The sequence below is a fragment of the Limanda limanda genome, chromosome 5 (genome assembly GCF_963576545.1).
Source record: "Limanda limanda chromosome 5, fLimLim1.1, whole genome shotgun sequence".
NCBI classification, from domain to species: domain Eukaryota; kingdom Metazoa; phylum Chordata; class Actinopteri; order Pleuronectiformes; family Pleuronectidae; genus Limanda; species Limanda limanda.
Genome location: NC_083640.1, coordinates 21,625,837 through 21,638,481, shown reverse-complemented (window position 1 = coordinate 21,638,481; position 12,645 = coordinate 21,625,837). Strand labels below are relative to the sequence as shown.

The 12,645-nt window shown below is 44.4% G+C and overlaps 1 protein-coding gene across 1 annotated transcript; it reads right to left on the bottom strand.

Moving 5' to 3' along the window:
- Positions 1 to 677: 677 nt before the first annotated feature.
- On the bottom strand, positions 678 to 12,131 carry snx18a (sorting nexin 18a). Its single transcript, XM_061071994.1, has 2 exons — positions 10,224 to 12,131; positions 678 to 2,178 (listed from the first exon to the last, which is right to left on the bottom strand). The coding sequence occupies exons 1-2, from the start codon at positions 11,761 to 11,763 to the stop codon at positions 1,925 to 1,927; spliced, it is 1,794 nt and encodes a 597-aa protein (XP_060927977.1). The 5' UTR covers positions 11,764 to 12,131; the 3' UTR covers positions 678 to 1,924.
- Between the last annotated feature and the right edge of the window lie 514 nt (positions 12,132 to 12,645).

Here is a 12,645-nt window from a genome sequence, read left to right as displayed (position 1 = left end):
GCCTTCTGCCAGTGTTTCTGTAAATATCTGTATTCTGGTTTCAGGCAGTGGCAGATGAGGACAGAATCATGCAGGAGGTCTGAATAGATTATCTGATGGGAACATATTAACATAAATAGAGCTGGGTGGTTGAAAGCTGCGGTTTATGCTACTTTCTACTCATCATCCGTCAAGCTGGATCCCATGAGGCAAACTGCACTGCTGCTAAGACACCTGCTCTGCACCTTGCTTCTCTCCTTCGCTGTTTCTTGTTCTTTTGACCTTCTCCTGTTCAGTAGGTGTTCACTGTCGTCCTCTCCCCCACTGTTAACAGAGGCCAGATGTCCCAGATGGTTGGTCGGGCTCTGCGTCGTCAGCAGCATGAGCTTAGCATGAAGCACTGACACGGCACGCCGGTCCTCCAGGGAGACGCCAAGGAAACCTGCAGAGCCGCACTCTGTTCTTCTGCAGTTATTAAATGGTGAGATGGCTTCATTGCATGGGCCACATAATAGCTAAAGTATGAGCGTCTGAGGCATGTGAAGGACAGATAAAAGAAGAACTAACTGCCATGCACAATTCGTACAGTTTCCCCCCAGTTCTGACATATTCATTCCAATCGAGTGTACAATAACTACAGATCAGAGACATTTCAAATTTAAGGTATTTGACAAAAATACACAGAATCACCCTACAGCTTTCTGAGAAGGAGAAGTTTATTTTGCATCTCTGCTTCAACATTAATGTCTTCATGGTGCAGCCAGCATCACAAAGGTTAAAAACAGCAGAACTGTCTAGGTTGAACAAGTGTGATATTAAAATGACTCCATTATTAAAACAGTCCAGGAACCCGCTACCCTCTAACAGCCTGCCTTCGGACACCATCCCAAAAAACTAAACCAGGAAAACCCACATTTAGTAAACACAAATTAACATATCTGGCGTTTTGTGTGTCCATCGTACTCGCTCTTTAACATCGGCAAACTTACGTATCAGCACCAGTGCTGAGCCGGTTGTAAGGCATGGGTTCCTATTGTCAAAGCAGGTAATCCTCTCTTGATCCAGATTCTGTCTCACACTGTGAGAGTGGAAAAATCAATACTGGAGCCACTGAGGCAAAAAAAAATAAGCTGAAAAATATTATCGCCCATAAAAGACCTCCCTCATTCATAGCACAGTGATATTTTGTGAAGACTGCCAAATTTGTCGCTTTGTAAAAACAAATAGAATATATCTCAACATATAGATTATATATAGCTTTTTTTAGGAGCTAGTAACAAAAATGACCGGAGAGGTTTAGTGAGAAGGCACAGCGAGACAGTGGTGACAGCAGCTGCTCAGTGAGGAGACTGTAAACACTCAGTCCTGTTTGTCTGAGGAGAGCGATACCGGGAAGGGGCCGAGGGTTTCCAGAAGGCAGAGTGTTAGCCACTGGCTCATCGCCGCTCCCGGAGTGGCAGTCACTTCAAAACCATCCGTTAAGAACAGCGTTGTAAGGCTTGATATATGAAATCCTTCATCTGGTATTCAACAGTGGATTCAAGGCTCCTCCCTCTTTCTTGAGACTCGCTCTGTAAGTCATGACATTAATTTAGATTTCATCCACCGACCCACTGGCCCAACTGGTGACCCATCGTGATCATTGACCCATGAAATCTGAAGGCATAAGACCTTTGCTGGTCTAGCAAGTTGGCTTAACTTCATCAAATTACATGTGCTCTCTTAAATAAGGACGTCCAGTCCCTCAAGGATGTGGCCAACACACACAGAAACCTGAATTGGGTTGAAATTTCTTTTTAACAGGAGAATAATCTCCTCGAACGTCTCTCCCTGCTCGGTGAACAGCGTTCAGCAGTGTGGTGCAGGCTCCACTGGCCGACTTAGAGAGATGTGTGTGGCCATTGGTCACCAAGGTCTTAACCGACAGGCTGGGACCAGTAATCCGTTAGGCGTTGTCATATTTCTGCAGAGCCTCCTCTAGCTTGCCTGTGATTTTTTGAAAGAACGAAATCTGTTGCTGTAAGTAGTGCTGCATCTGGGCCTTGAAGTCGCGCACGCGGATCTGGTGGAAGTGCTGGATCTCAGCCAGCGTGGCGCAGGAGATGATGTTGCAGCGCTCGTTGATTCCTTCTGCCTGAGCCAGGTCCATCTTACCCTCCTCCACATGCTTCTGGCTTTCTTTCACCTTCGTCAGGGCTCCTGTTCCGAGATAAAATACAGGCAGGAATTTAGAATACATTTTGTTTTATTGGGTGTTTTGCAAATAGAAACACACCCACCCCCCCTTTTATTTATAAATATATATTTAATAACCACATGCTATACTAACCAAATTAGGAAAACGTGCCTACAAGCATGTCCCGTTTTGGGCAAAGTTCCTTCCCTCGAACTGGAGAGTTTATTTCCTTAAACTTAACCTTTACCTTTTAGACTGAATATTCGTGTCTCCTAAGAGTCATGACAAACACTCACCCAGTGAATTTATAACTTCCGGGAAATAAACAAAAACAGTATTAACAGTTTGGCATGAACAGCTTGTTCCAATCTCCCAAAGAATCTAGATATATCTGTTTCCATAGTTAGAAAATGTGAGGGGGCCCAACTCTAAAAATACATATTACACAGCTTTTTATAAAACAACCATTTAGGGTGTTTTTTTCATGCAGTTTCTTTAGTTCATCGACTAAAGTTGTTGGCAGCTCCAAGGATGTTAACATTGGCAGCTGCCTACCAAACATAAATAAGTCTGTTTGATAGAGTTTCTTATTATTGCTGATGATATGATGACAAAATCCACCAATTCACAGCAATCAGTAACTGAACAGCACATTCATATCAACTTCCAAGGTGGTGGAAATAGGTTTAGTAGTTTATTTAATTCTGCTGAAACAAACCAACAATCAAACACAGGTGATAACATTAGTCATGTTTAATTATATTATTTCTCCTCCATTGCTTGCTTGATAATTCCCACAGGGTAGCTTCTTTAAAAAAGAAAGCCACCTGACGCCTCTCACAGGAAACTATAACTTGCAAAGTAAACATTATGCATATCCCACTCATACTGAGAGTTAAATCGCAATCACCCCTCAGTTTCCACCCTGCTGCTAAGAGCTACTTGCTGTCGTCACAACCATTGTGATACCAAAAGAAGAAATTAGCCCGTATACAACTTTACAGACAGATGGGTCTATGGGAGCAGAAGGCAGGGTCAGAAACACCACAAGCTTATGACAGATGACTTATCAAGCTGCTGACCTTTTCTGACCGAGCAAAGCAAGAAATGTCAAGAGCAATAAGTTTGACGTTGAAATGCAAGAGAAACAGACAGGACGCGACCTTCTGTTTGAACGCACCACTTAAACATGTCTCCATGTCCTAGCTGCAAGCAAAGAGGACGGATGGTTGGTTAGAGCAGAGACACGATCATGCTTCGGCCATTTCTCCGTGTTTCCTAAAGTTTTGTCAGAATTCATTTATTTGTTGGTAAAAGAGAGGAACTCCAACTATTTTCCCTTTTCAATGAACTCTGCAGCCTTTGTGATGCTTTCAGCACATGCAGGTGGGAAAGCCAGAGGCCGTAGTGCAACATGTCTTTGTTCCAGCTTCTCTTTTGTTGCCTCTGTGTTTCAGGTGGCTTACCCTCTGAGATTTGAACTAATGGAAACCTAAAAAAATACATTTAGACTTCACCTGCGACCTCGACGTTAATCGAGGGAACACTTAGCACCGATAATGAGAAAACAATCCAAGTCGTAGCCATGAGATGTTTTAAACTCGCTGTAGATCTGTGTAATCTGCTCCTGTTCGTGTGGTGGAAACGTTGGTCAACTCAGTCCTTTGAAACAGGAAACCACCACTGATGTGCTGTGTGTAACCGTGATGATAAGTATCCACTGTGTCATGGAGACAGTGTTCTAAACGACATGCACAATATGAAGCAATGTGAATGACTGTGAGGGTGAGGTGTGTTATTTGTGCCGTAGAGGCAAGTGACACAGTTTTGGTCTGTCATGGGATTTTTGCGTCATTAGGTGAGTCACCAGCTTGCTTGTTTCCAGAAATGTGAGACAACGACTTTGTGGCTCTGTCTTTACAAATCATTACCCGAAATATGCTCACACACATCTCTTCATCCCTTCCTCCCAATCCGCCCAGTTTGCCCTCTGGCTTTAGCTCCTCTCAGCTGCAGTTTGACCCAGATCTTAGAAATTCCTCTAATGCACAACAGACTGGATACGACAGAAAGAGAAGTAAAGACAACAGAGGAGCAGAGGGGGCGCAAAAAAAAACAAGCAACAGGAACAAACACAGCTGTCAGAAGACTTAAGTGACGATCCCAAAGGTGTTTACTTGGCTTCCTGCATTTAAAAGCCCACTTAATGGACTTCAGAGGAATAATTGTTACCATGGACACTTCATGATGAAGACAGGATCTCAGCAATAGAGGACGGTGTCATTAACCCGAATACATAAAGCCCCAGAGACAGGAAGTGAACTTCACAGTCCTTCAAAAAAAAGGGAACCGGCCTTCTTGACAGTACAATATTAAGAAGACCTTAAAATAATCTGCCATTGTGTGATCTTCAAGCTGAATGTTTAGTCTGACCATCAGTTCAACCCCTGACATTATTTAATTTACTGTAATATATCACGAGGGGAAAAAAACATACCTCAACCATGTGAGAAGTTAGAGCCAAAAATGGTTGTTTGTGCAAAATGTATTTTTAAATCAAAAAAATAAACCATCAACAGATTATTTCTATGGCTAACGATCAGTCACTTGCCTGAGAAGTAACTGTCAAGTTGACCATAACAGAAATGGTCACAGACAATAATGCCTGTTAAAAAAACTAATTGATAAAAAAACATGGGAGTAACTCTCATTTTATTTACTATTTCACAGTATTCAGACTTTTATCACATCAATTTCATGCCGGCAAACAGCATCTGCTCAATAGTCCAGATGCTTGTGCCTGGAGATGTGAAGCATTGTAAACCAGAATGGCCCAAACCACCACCAAGACACAGCAGTCTCCTTAAATTCAGTCGAGCTTCACCAAATAGCACATGCTCATAGAAATAAGTTCCCTAAATATGACTAATTGTTCTTGGGAAATTGGCTAAAATGTTGAAAAACCTCACAATGCGGAAATATGAAGAAATGATACGTGGGATCCTCATCTAAATTATAAAGTAATGTTGGAGTTCATCTGATGTTCTGCTTTGGTTACTCCTACAAAAATGAAAATAAGCTAAATTATGCTTTGTGTTAATACAAACCTAAAAAAACATTCCAGATATAAAGCTGCAGAGTGATATTGAGACATACATCATACTGCAGAGTCACACCATGAATAAGGAAAAGCACTAATGAGTGTCTCTGAAGAAATCCTCCCTGGGTGGGTGGAGGTGGCAGCCCCTCCTGGGCTCACTGGAGGCCGACACTTCACTGCTGACGTAATCTCTGGTTACACAACACCGAGCTACTGCAGCTTGTGACCTGCACAGCAGCGGCAGTACCCATCTCATCCCTCCAGCACCTCAATCATCTCTTTGTGCATGAGAGGACATTTAAAGAGCCTGTGACAGTTTATCAGACCGACCCGCAGCCTTGCCAAAGCAGTGTCATCTAAGGGGCTGACTCAGCAGGAAGACCTGACATCCTCCCAAAGAAGTGCTTTCCCTCGACGTGCCTGCCATTGTTTTATCACTTGGTGATAAAACTGTGACGAGACCAGAAAAATACAGCTCTCAGCAATGTGCTGAACAGTGATGAAGTCAGCCAAGCCAAAAGCTTAATAATTTATTATCTTAACCTTAATTAATTCATATGCACTCTATGCTTTTAAGCCAGTTGATTAAATAACATAGGGAGGCATTAGGAACTTAAATATGTAAATGTGGGACATTAATCTTATCAGATGACGACTGAAAACAGCCTGATAACGACTTGTTGTCTGAGCCATAAAGTAAGTGACAATATGCTCTTTTCTAAAGTCAACAATATTTCATTAACCGAGAAGCACTGCAGGCAAGAACAATGTTATCATACTGTTTACGAGTACGTGTTTGAAAGATTAGAAATGGAAATATAAAGACTGTGGGTGGGGTGAACAAAGAGGTACAATGCATGTTTTCAGTTCCTCAGAAGTGACCATTTATAAGCTTTTTTACTCACCCTGCACAACCTCAAACAGAGAAGTTGCATTTTTTGTTCTGCCTCACCTTCTCACAAACAGAATTGGGGTGGCAGTGTGACATTTTTACAAGTGGCTCCATGTCTGTGTAAAAAGGGGGGGCCAGCAATGCTGATGTGTTACATCGCACATCACGATAACCAAATCCAAGCAAAAGCTTTATAATAAAATGTATTTTTAACCTCTCTGGTTAAATAGGTTATAGATTCTTATGTATGTAGTCAAATGTTTGAATAGTCAAGAGGCTCCACTGCTTCTTTAGTAATTGGGTAAACCCAGTAAAAGTTATATTTTAAGCCAAGCTTTAACTTGTAAAGAGCAAGTGTTTGTGAAACTCTCCATCTCTTTATCAAGAGCTTGAAACAAGAAGAGGCTACAAACCTTGCAATATCAGATTAGGACAAAAATACAAAAAGCACGTTCGATAAGTTTTAAAAGCAAAGCCAGATATATAATATCAGTATCATGAGCTGGTGCTGTCCCTGCCAGGCTGCAGACTAATGGCTCATGTTTTCCCTGTGGAGGTGGGGATCAATAGAGTTCAGGGATCCACAGTGGGTGGGAAAGCTCACATTTCCCTGGTCACGTCCTCGGGGACAAATACAAATCTGTCTGGAGTCTGACGTCCTAATGAGACAGATACAAAGAGCTAAAAATGGAAGTCAGCTGCGGAAAAGACTGATAAGCAAGAAAGTAACTGTGATATGACCGTAAGGCCTCCCCCACAGATAACCTACTCTACAGGGGGAATGACCATGGATAACCTCAACCTGTACGTTCAAAGCTGCCAACGTTAACATTTCACTTTCTGCTTGATGTAAAATCTAGATTATTTCTGCAACAGTGCAGAGACAAGATGATTCCAGTCTCAGCTGACCCGCTTGTCCGACTGAGCTTCTGTGTGGCCCTCACCTAAATGTGTTCTTTGGTTTATCACAACAAAAGGATGTGGCGCAGTCTCACTTCAGCTATCAAACAGGGAATATCGGTTGGTAACAGAAGAGGAAAACCAGAGAGGATATGTGTAAACAATGTATTTCATCCACCGAGGAGGTTATGTTTTCACCCCTTTCCATTCGTTGGTTGTTTAGTTTGTTTGTTAGTTAGCAGGATTATGCAAAAACTACTTGACAGATTACCATGAAACCTTATTGAGGCAAGCGGTATAGGAAAGAACTAGATAAACTTTGGTGGGTCTTTGGATTATTTAACATTGAAAGATTGTTTTTTTTTCAACATTTTCCTAGATTTCTCAGTGAAAAAAATTATGGATTTTGGATGGATGTAAAAAAAAAATGCAGCACTGTGCACTCTGCTCAGAGTTACATTTATGAGAGCATGTGACACATAGGTTTGAAGGTAGAAAAACTCACAAAATGAACATACTGTCTTCACTCCATGATATGACAGAGACATTTAAGCTGTTACCTCTTATTCTTTCTTATACATTTCTGCCTAACTCCCTCGCAGTGAGCAGACAACATGTGTATTGTACCTTTGCAAGGGTTATTCACATTTAAGGCTCTAGCCAATTTAAGTAACAAGCATCCATTCAGTTGTGTCCTAATCGAGGGAACACTTAGGATCTATAATGTACTGCACATTAACTGTTCCGTCACTGCCATGCAACATAATAAATCTTTACAGCCTCTCGCGGATCGTGGCACGGAAGAGATGCAACAGGCCCAGTGACATGATTGAATAGACAAACTACATGCATTTGCATTTGAACCTTTCCATCAAAGCGTAATAAATTAGAAATGGATTCTTTGCCTGCTTCAAGATTAAAGTAAAATATGAAAAACTGGCTCAACCGGACTGAAAATAAACAGCGGAACTAAACAGTTTCCGTCATCAAAAACAAGTTGACATCAAAGTAATTCTGAATTCAATAAGCGACACGTGGCTTTTCTTTTATCTGCCGGACGCCCTGGATTTCCCAGCAGCTTTGTTTCCAGTCCCCCCAGTGTCCTGAAGTCCTGTTTCACTGCACTCCGTCACCTTTTCTAAACAAAAAAAATGTGCCTGCAGCAAGGTTTTCCATGTGTGGTATCAAATCAGAGTTTCTTATCTGTGGATTTAGGCTGGGCTTATCACACCAGACTGTGTGAATGGCTGTGTCACCTTATTTTTGGCTGCATGTGGCCTACGTGGCAAACTTGATTTGAGCTGAGTGGGAAGTTTGTGTCCCACTGCAGCCCAAACACTGTCTGTCCTGTTTCCCCAGCGTCGCCTATTGTGGCCTGAATGGGACCAGTGTCTGTCTGGGACCTGACTGATAAACAAATATGGGGAGTTAACACAAATCACCAGTGAACTTCTAAACTTAAAGGTTCAGTGTGTAGAATTTAGTGACATCTAGTTGTGAAGTTGAATACCCCTCATCTCACCCTCTGCTTCCAAACAGTTGGAGAGAAACTCAAAAGGTGTTAGTTTGTCCAGTCTGGGCTACTGTATAAAATATGGCAGCCTCTGTAGAGAGGACCTTCTCCCGATGTAAATATGAAGTATTTAAATATAAAGAGCCCATTCTACGTAACAAAAACAACAACAATTTGAACAATTTGGATCAAACACACTGGTGAAAACAACACTAGGATTATTTTATATTCAATTTTTGCCATAAATCCCTTTCACCTAAATCTTACACACTGATCCTATATGTCTACTTTGGAACTTTCTGGTTGGAAAGTCCAGATTTTGGATTCGTACACGTGGTTAATGAAACACTGGACACCAGCAGGGAATCTAACTGGTTATGAAAAGATCCTCCTGATCTGACAGCCATGTGATTTTACTCAAGCAAGGCACTGCTACTGAACCCAAAGGATTGAGAAGGATTAGATCCCAACATCCTCTAATCTAGCAAGGCCTATGTGTTGTGCTGCATGGCATTATCTCAGGTATGACTCTCATTTGTCATTTGTCGGTGATTGTAAAGGTTTACACGTCACAGGCTTTGAATGACATGGCACAAAGACGCACTCGTTGGCACGTCCACATGTTGAGAAAGCCGTTAGTCAGGTATAACTCACACAAGGGAGGAGCGGTTAGGTTTGAGTCGCACGTTTTCTTTCGATGATCGTTTTCTCTTCCTTATCGGTGAACCACATTCTCATCAACATTCTCAGTGCAACAATGTCGTTCCTCTTGCGTTACAGCGTTGCCTCTCATGAGCGTGACCTTTTATCACAGAAAGAGAACTGTCGCCAGGTGAGGGTCCTGTAGGAGGGCGGTCTCAAACATTGACTTTCTGTGCTTAGACTAAACAGATGTGGGCAATCAGTGATGGAGGTGTGATCGCCAAACCACGTGGAGTCTTCTCCGGCTCCAGATCATTAACATGTAGTTCACCTACAGTGGAAAATCAAACACAGCTAAACAGGTGCTGCCCTGTTGATTCAGCCGATGTAAACCAGTTCCCCCGATGCAAACACTGCACATTTGTTTTGAAAAGTGACATAAGATATATTTGTGACCTGATTAAATCTGATAGCTATACCTGTCCGAAACCAATTACTACATTGTTGATCTTGTTATGGCCAGAACATGTTTTTAATTTCTTTAACTTTAAAGCCAGTTGATTGTACATCAGCCAGACCTGAGGTGAACAGATGGGTCTGAAAACTGGATTTAAAATCCACAGGTAGATTATTGTTTTATTGTATATGTGTGGAGCATTTTAAATGGATTTTAATGGAGGCCAATTTCTGCCAATGAAAGAGCAAAGACTAAATAATAAATCAAAATCATGAGATGAAAAAGTTGAGATTAAGTAAGTAAGTAAGTCATTATTTTTTACTTTCAGTTAGAGACTAGTTATTTTGAGACGCAAAGTTGTAACAGTATTTCGAGAAATTTTGCAATAGCCTAAACTTCTGTTTTTCAATAATAATAATCTTACTCTATAGTTAATGTTACTACAAATTCAAAGTTGACATATTCAAAGTGATATTTCGGCTCCTGAGAAGTTCCTGTGAAAGAAATCTTATACAAAAACATAAACACGTCAGTGACACATGTCTGACAGGCTCATTACTTTACCTTTCTGGACATGGATGATGTCTGGGTAGTTTGCCAAGTGTCCTTGGTAAAGAGCAAACAAATCCATGATCGGGTCAAGATCCTTTCTGGGCTGCTCAGCAAAATACTCTCCGATGGCTTCATACGTGTCTCCGGTGAAGGAGATGGCCTGGTTCAGTCCCACTGAGTACGCCTGCTGGTCTATTTCAAAAGCCTGGCTGAGGAACTTGAACGACATCCCCACTTTCTGGTACTCCTTCTTGAAGCCGGTGATCTGCTTGCGGGCGAACTCGTTGACGGTGGCATTGAGCTGCAGGGTGCTGTCGTCCATCCTCTTGGTGAACGTCTTGAATCCGTCTATTTTGCTCTCGACCTCCTGAAAGTCGAGCGGAGCCGCTGGAGTGCTGATGGTGAGGAAGAAGTTGGCTCCCACCATCTCGTCCTTCTCGGCCTTCCTCTTCCCCTGCTTCCAGGCCTTCTCGTCCGTGCTGCTGCAGGTGAGGAAGTGCTGGAAGACATCACATTTGGACAGGACCGGGTGGCTGGTCATGTGGTTCATCCACCACATGAGGCCTTTCCTCCTCTTGGAGATGAAGTCCTCCTCGAAGCGACCTGTGGCCTGCTTCTCGGGGATGTGTGGCACTGAGATGACGGGGAACTTCTCCACCAGGCGGGCGTACAGCCAGTCGAAGTGCTTGTACCTCCTGTTCACCTGGGCCTGCGTGTGGCTGGGGGTCAGCTTGTAGGAGATGTAGCTTTTCATCCCCTTGAACTTGGTCTGTTTGGTGGGGTCGTCGATTGTGCAACCGAAGGGATACGGGTTCTCCTGCCACTCTGGGCCATACTGACCCATCACCACACAGAGCTTATCCCCATCCTTCACAAAGCCTGACGCCTCTCCCAGCACGAAGGCCTCACCTCCAGACTTGACGAAGGTGGAGAACCTGTTCAGGTTCCTGCTGACCGTGGCTGAGCTCTTGGCCTGCTGCGCGTTGCCTCTGGCCGTGGAGGACGTGGACACTCTGTATGTGGACGGCCCGTTGCCTTCAAAGTCACGATACCGTCCTCCCACAGTCCCCGGTTCATCCGCCACAGTGGAGCTGTCATCCCAGTCATCATCCCAGTCATCGTCGCTCACTTGGCTGGGGGACTGGTAGGTGTGCTGCTGCTGCTGCTGCTGGGGAGGCTGCTGCTGCGGCGGAGGAGCTGTGGGGAAGGTGGTCAAACCTGGAGGAGACGGTTTGGAAAAGTTCTCGGTTTTATTCGGAGGACTCGCAGAGCCGTCGAAGCCTCCGGGCGGGATGTTGGCGTATCTGGAGTCCGGGTTCGAGTCCCCAGATGTGCTGCAGATGTTGTTGTTGGACGTGGAGGCGGCGTCGCTGCTCACGATCTGCACGTAGGACGCGGGGAACAGTCCCCTCTCCCCGGTGCTGTTCACCCCCTCCAGCCAGCCCTCGATGTCCTGCTCGCTGTACAGGGTGACCACCTCGTTCTCCTTCACCGACACCTCGCCCGGGTTCTCCGAGTGGAAGTCGTACAGCGCCCGGGCTCGGAGCGCCATGATCCCGGCTGGATGGAGCAGGGAGCCGGGGAAAGCGAAGGACAGCCGGGGACAGCCGGGGGACAGCGGGGGTACAGCCGGGGGACAGCGGGCTGACTCGCTGCAGGCTGGCCGGGGCAGGAGGGAGGTGCAGCGGGCACAGGGGCTAGCTTCAGTCCGCAAAACTACTCCTGCAACTCGGCGTTGAAACTTCCGACCGTCTCGGGGAACCTCCTCTTCTCCGGTGCCCTCTTCTCCGGCTCTTCCCGTTGATCGACCCGCTGCAGAGATTTGGTATTGGCCGGTGTAGCACGACTCTAACCCGGGCTCGGATCCGGGCTGGACGCCTCTGCTCTCGGTGCTCCGCTGAGTCCGCACCGCGCAGCATCCAGGCTGGATAATCGAGGGCGGAGCCACGAGATGCTGCGATCCGCCCAGACAACACCAATCAACCGCCTGGGAAGAGCCACGATGGGAGCCTGGTCCTCAGAGTGGACATGTGTCCTCCTCACTTGTTGACTGTTTCACACTGAAGACACACTGTGAGGAGGGTCTGTCCCACTTGATGGAGTGTTGTGGAACAGTAATTACACCGCTGATCACATCAATATAATCATAATAACATAAACTTTTTAAGACAAAGCTGAATACTGTTTTACAATAAAACTGAATTTCAAGAACCAACAATTCTATTTCAACATAATAAACAAGATCAGACCATTTAACATGTGGAGGTTCAGTGTGTAAGATTAAGTGACATCTAGTGGTGAAGTTGCCTGTTGCAGCTGAAGAGCCCTCACCTCACACTCCCCTTCCAAACATGAGAGAGAACCTGTGGTAATCTTCAGTTGTCATAGAAAATCAAAAGGTGTTTAGTTTGTCCCGTTTGGGCTACTATAAAAA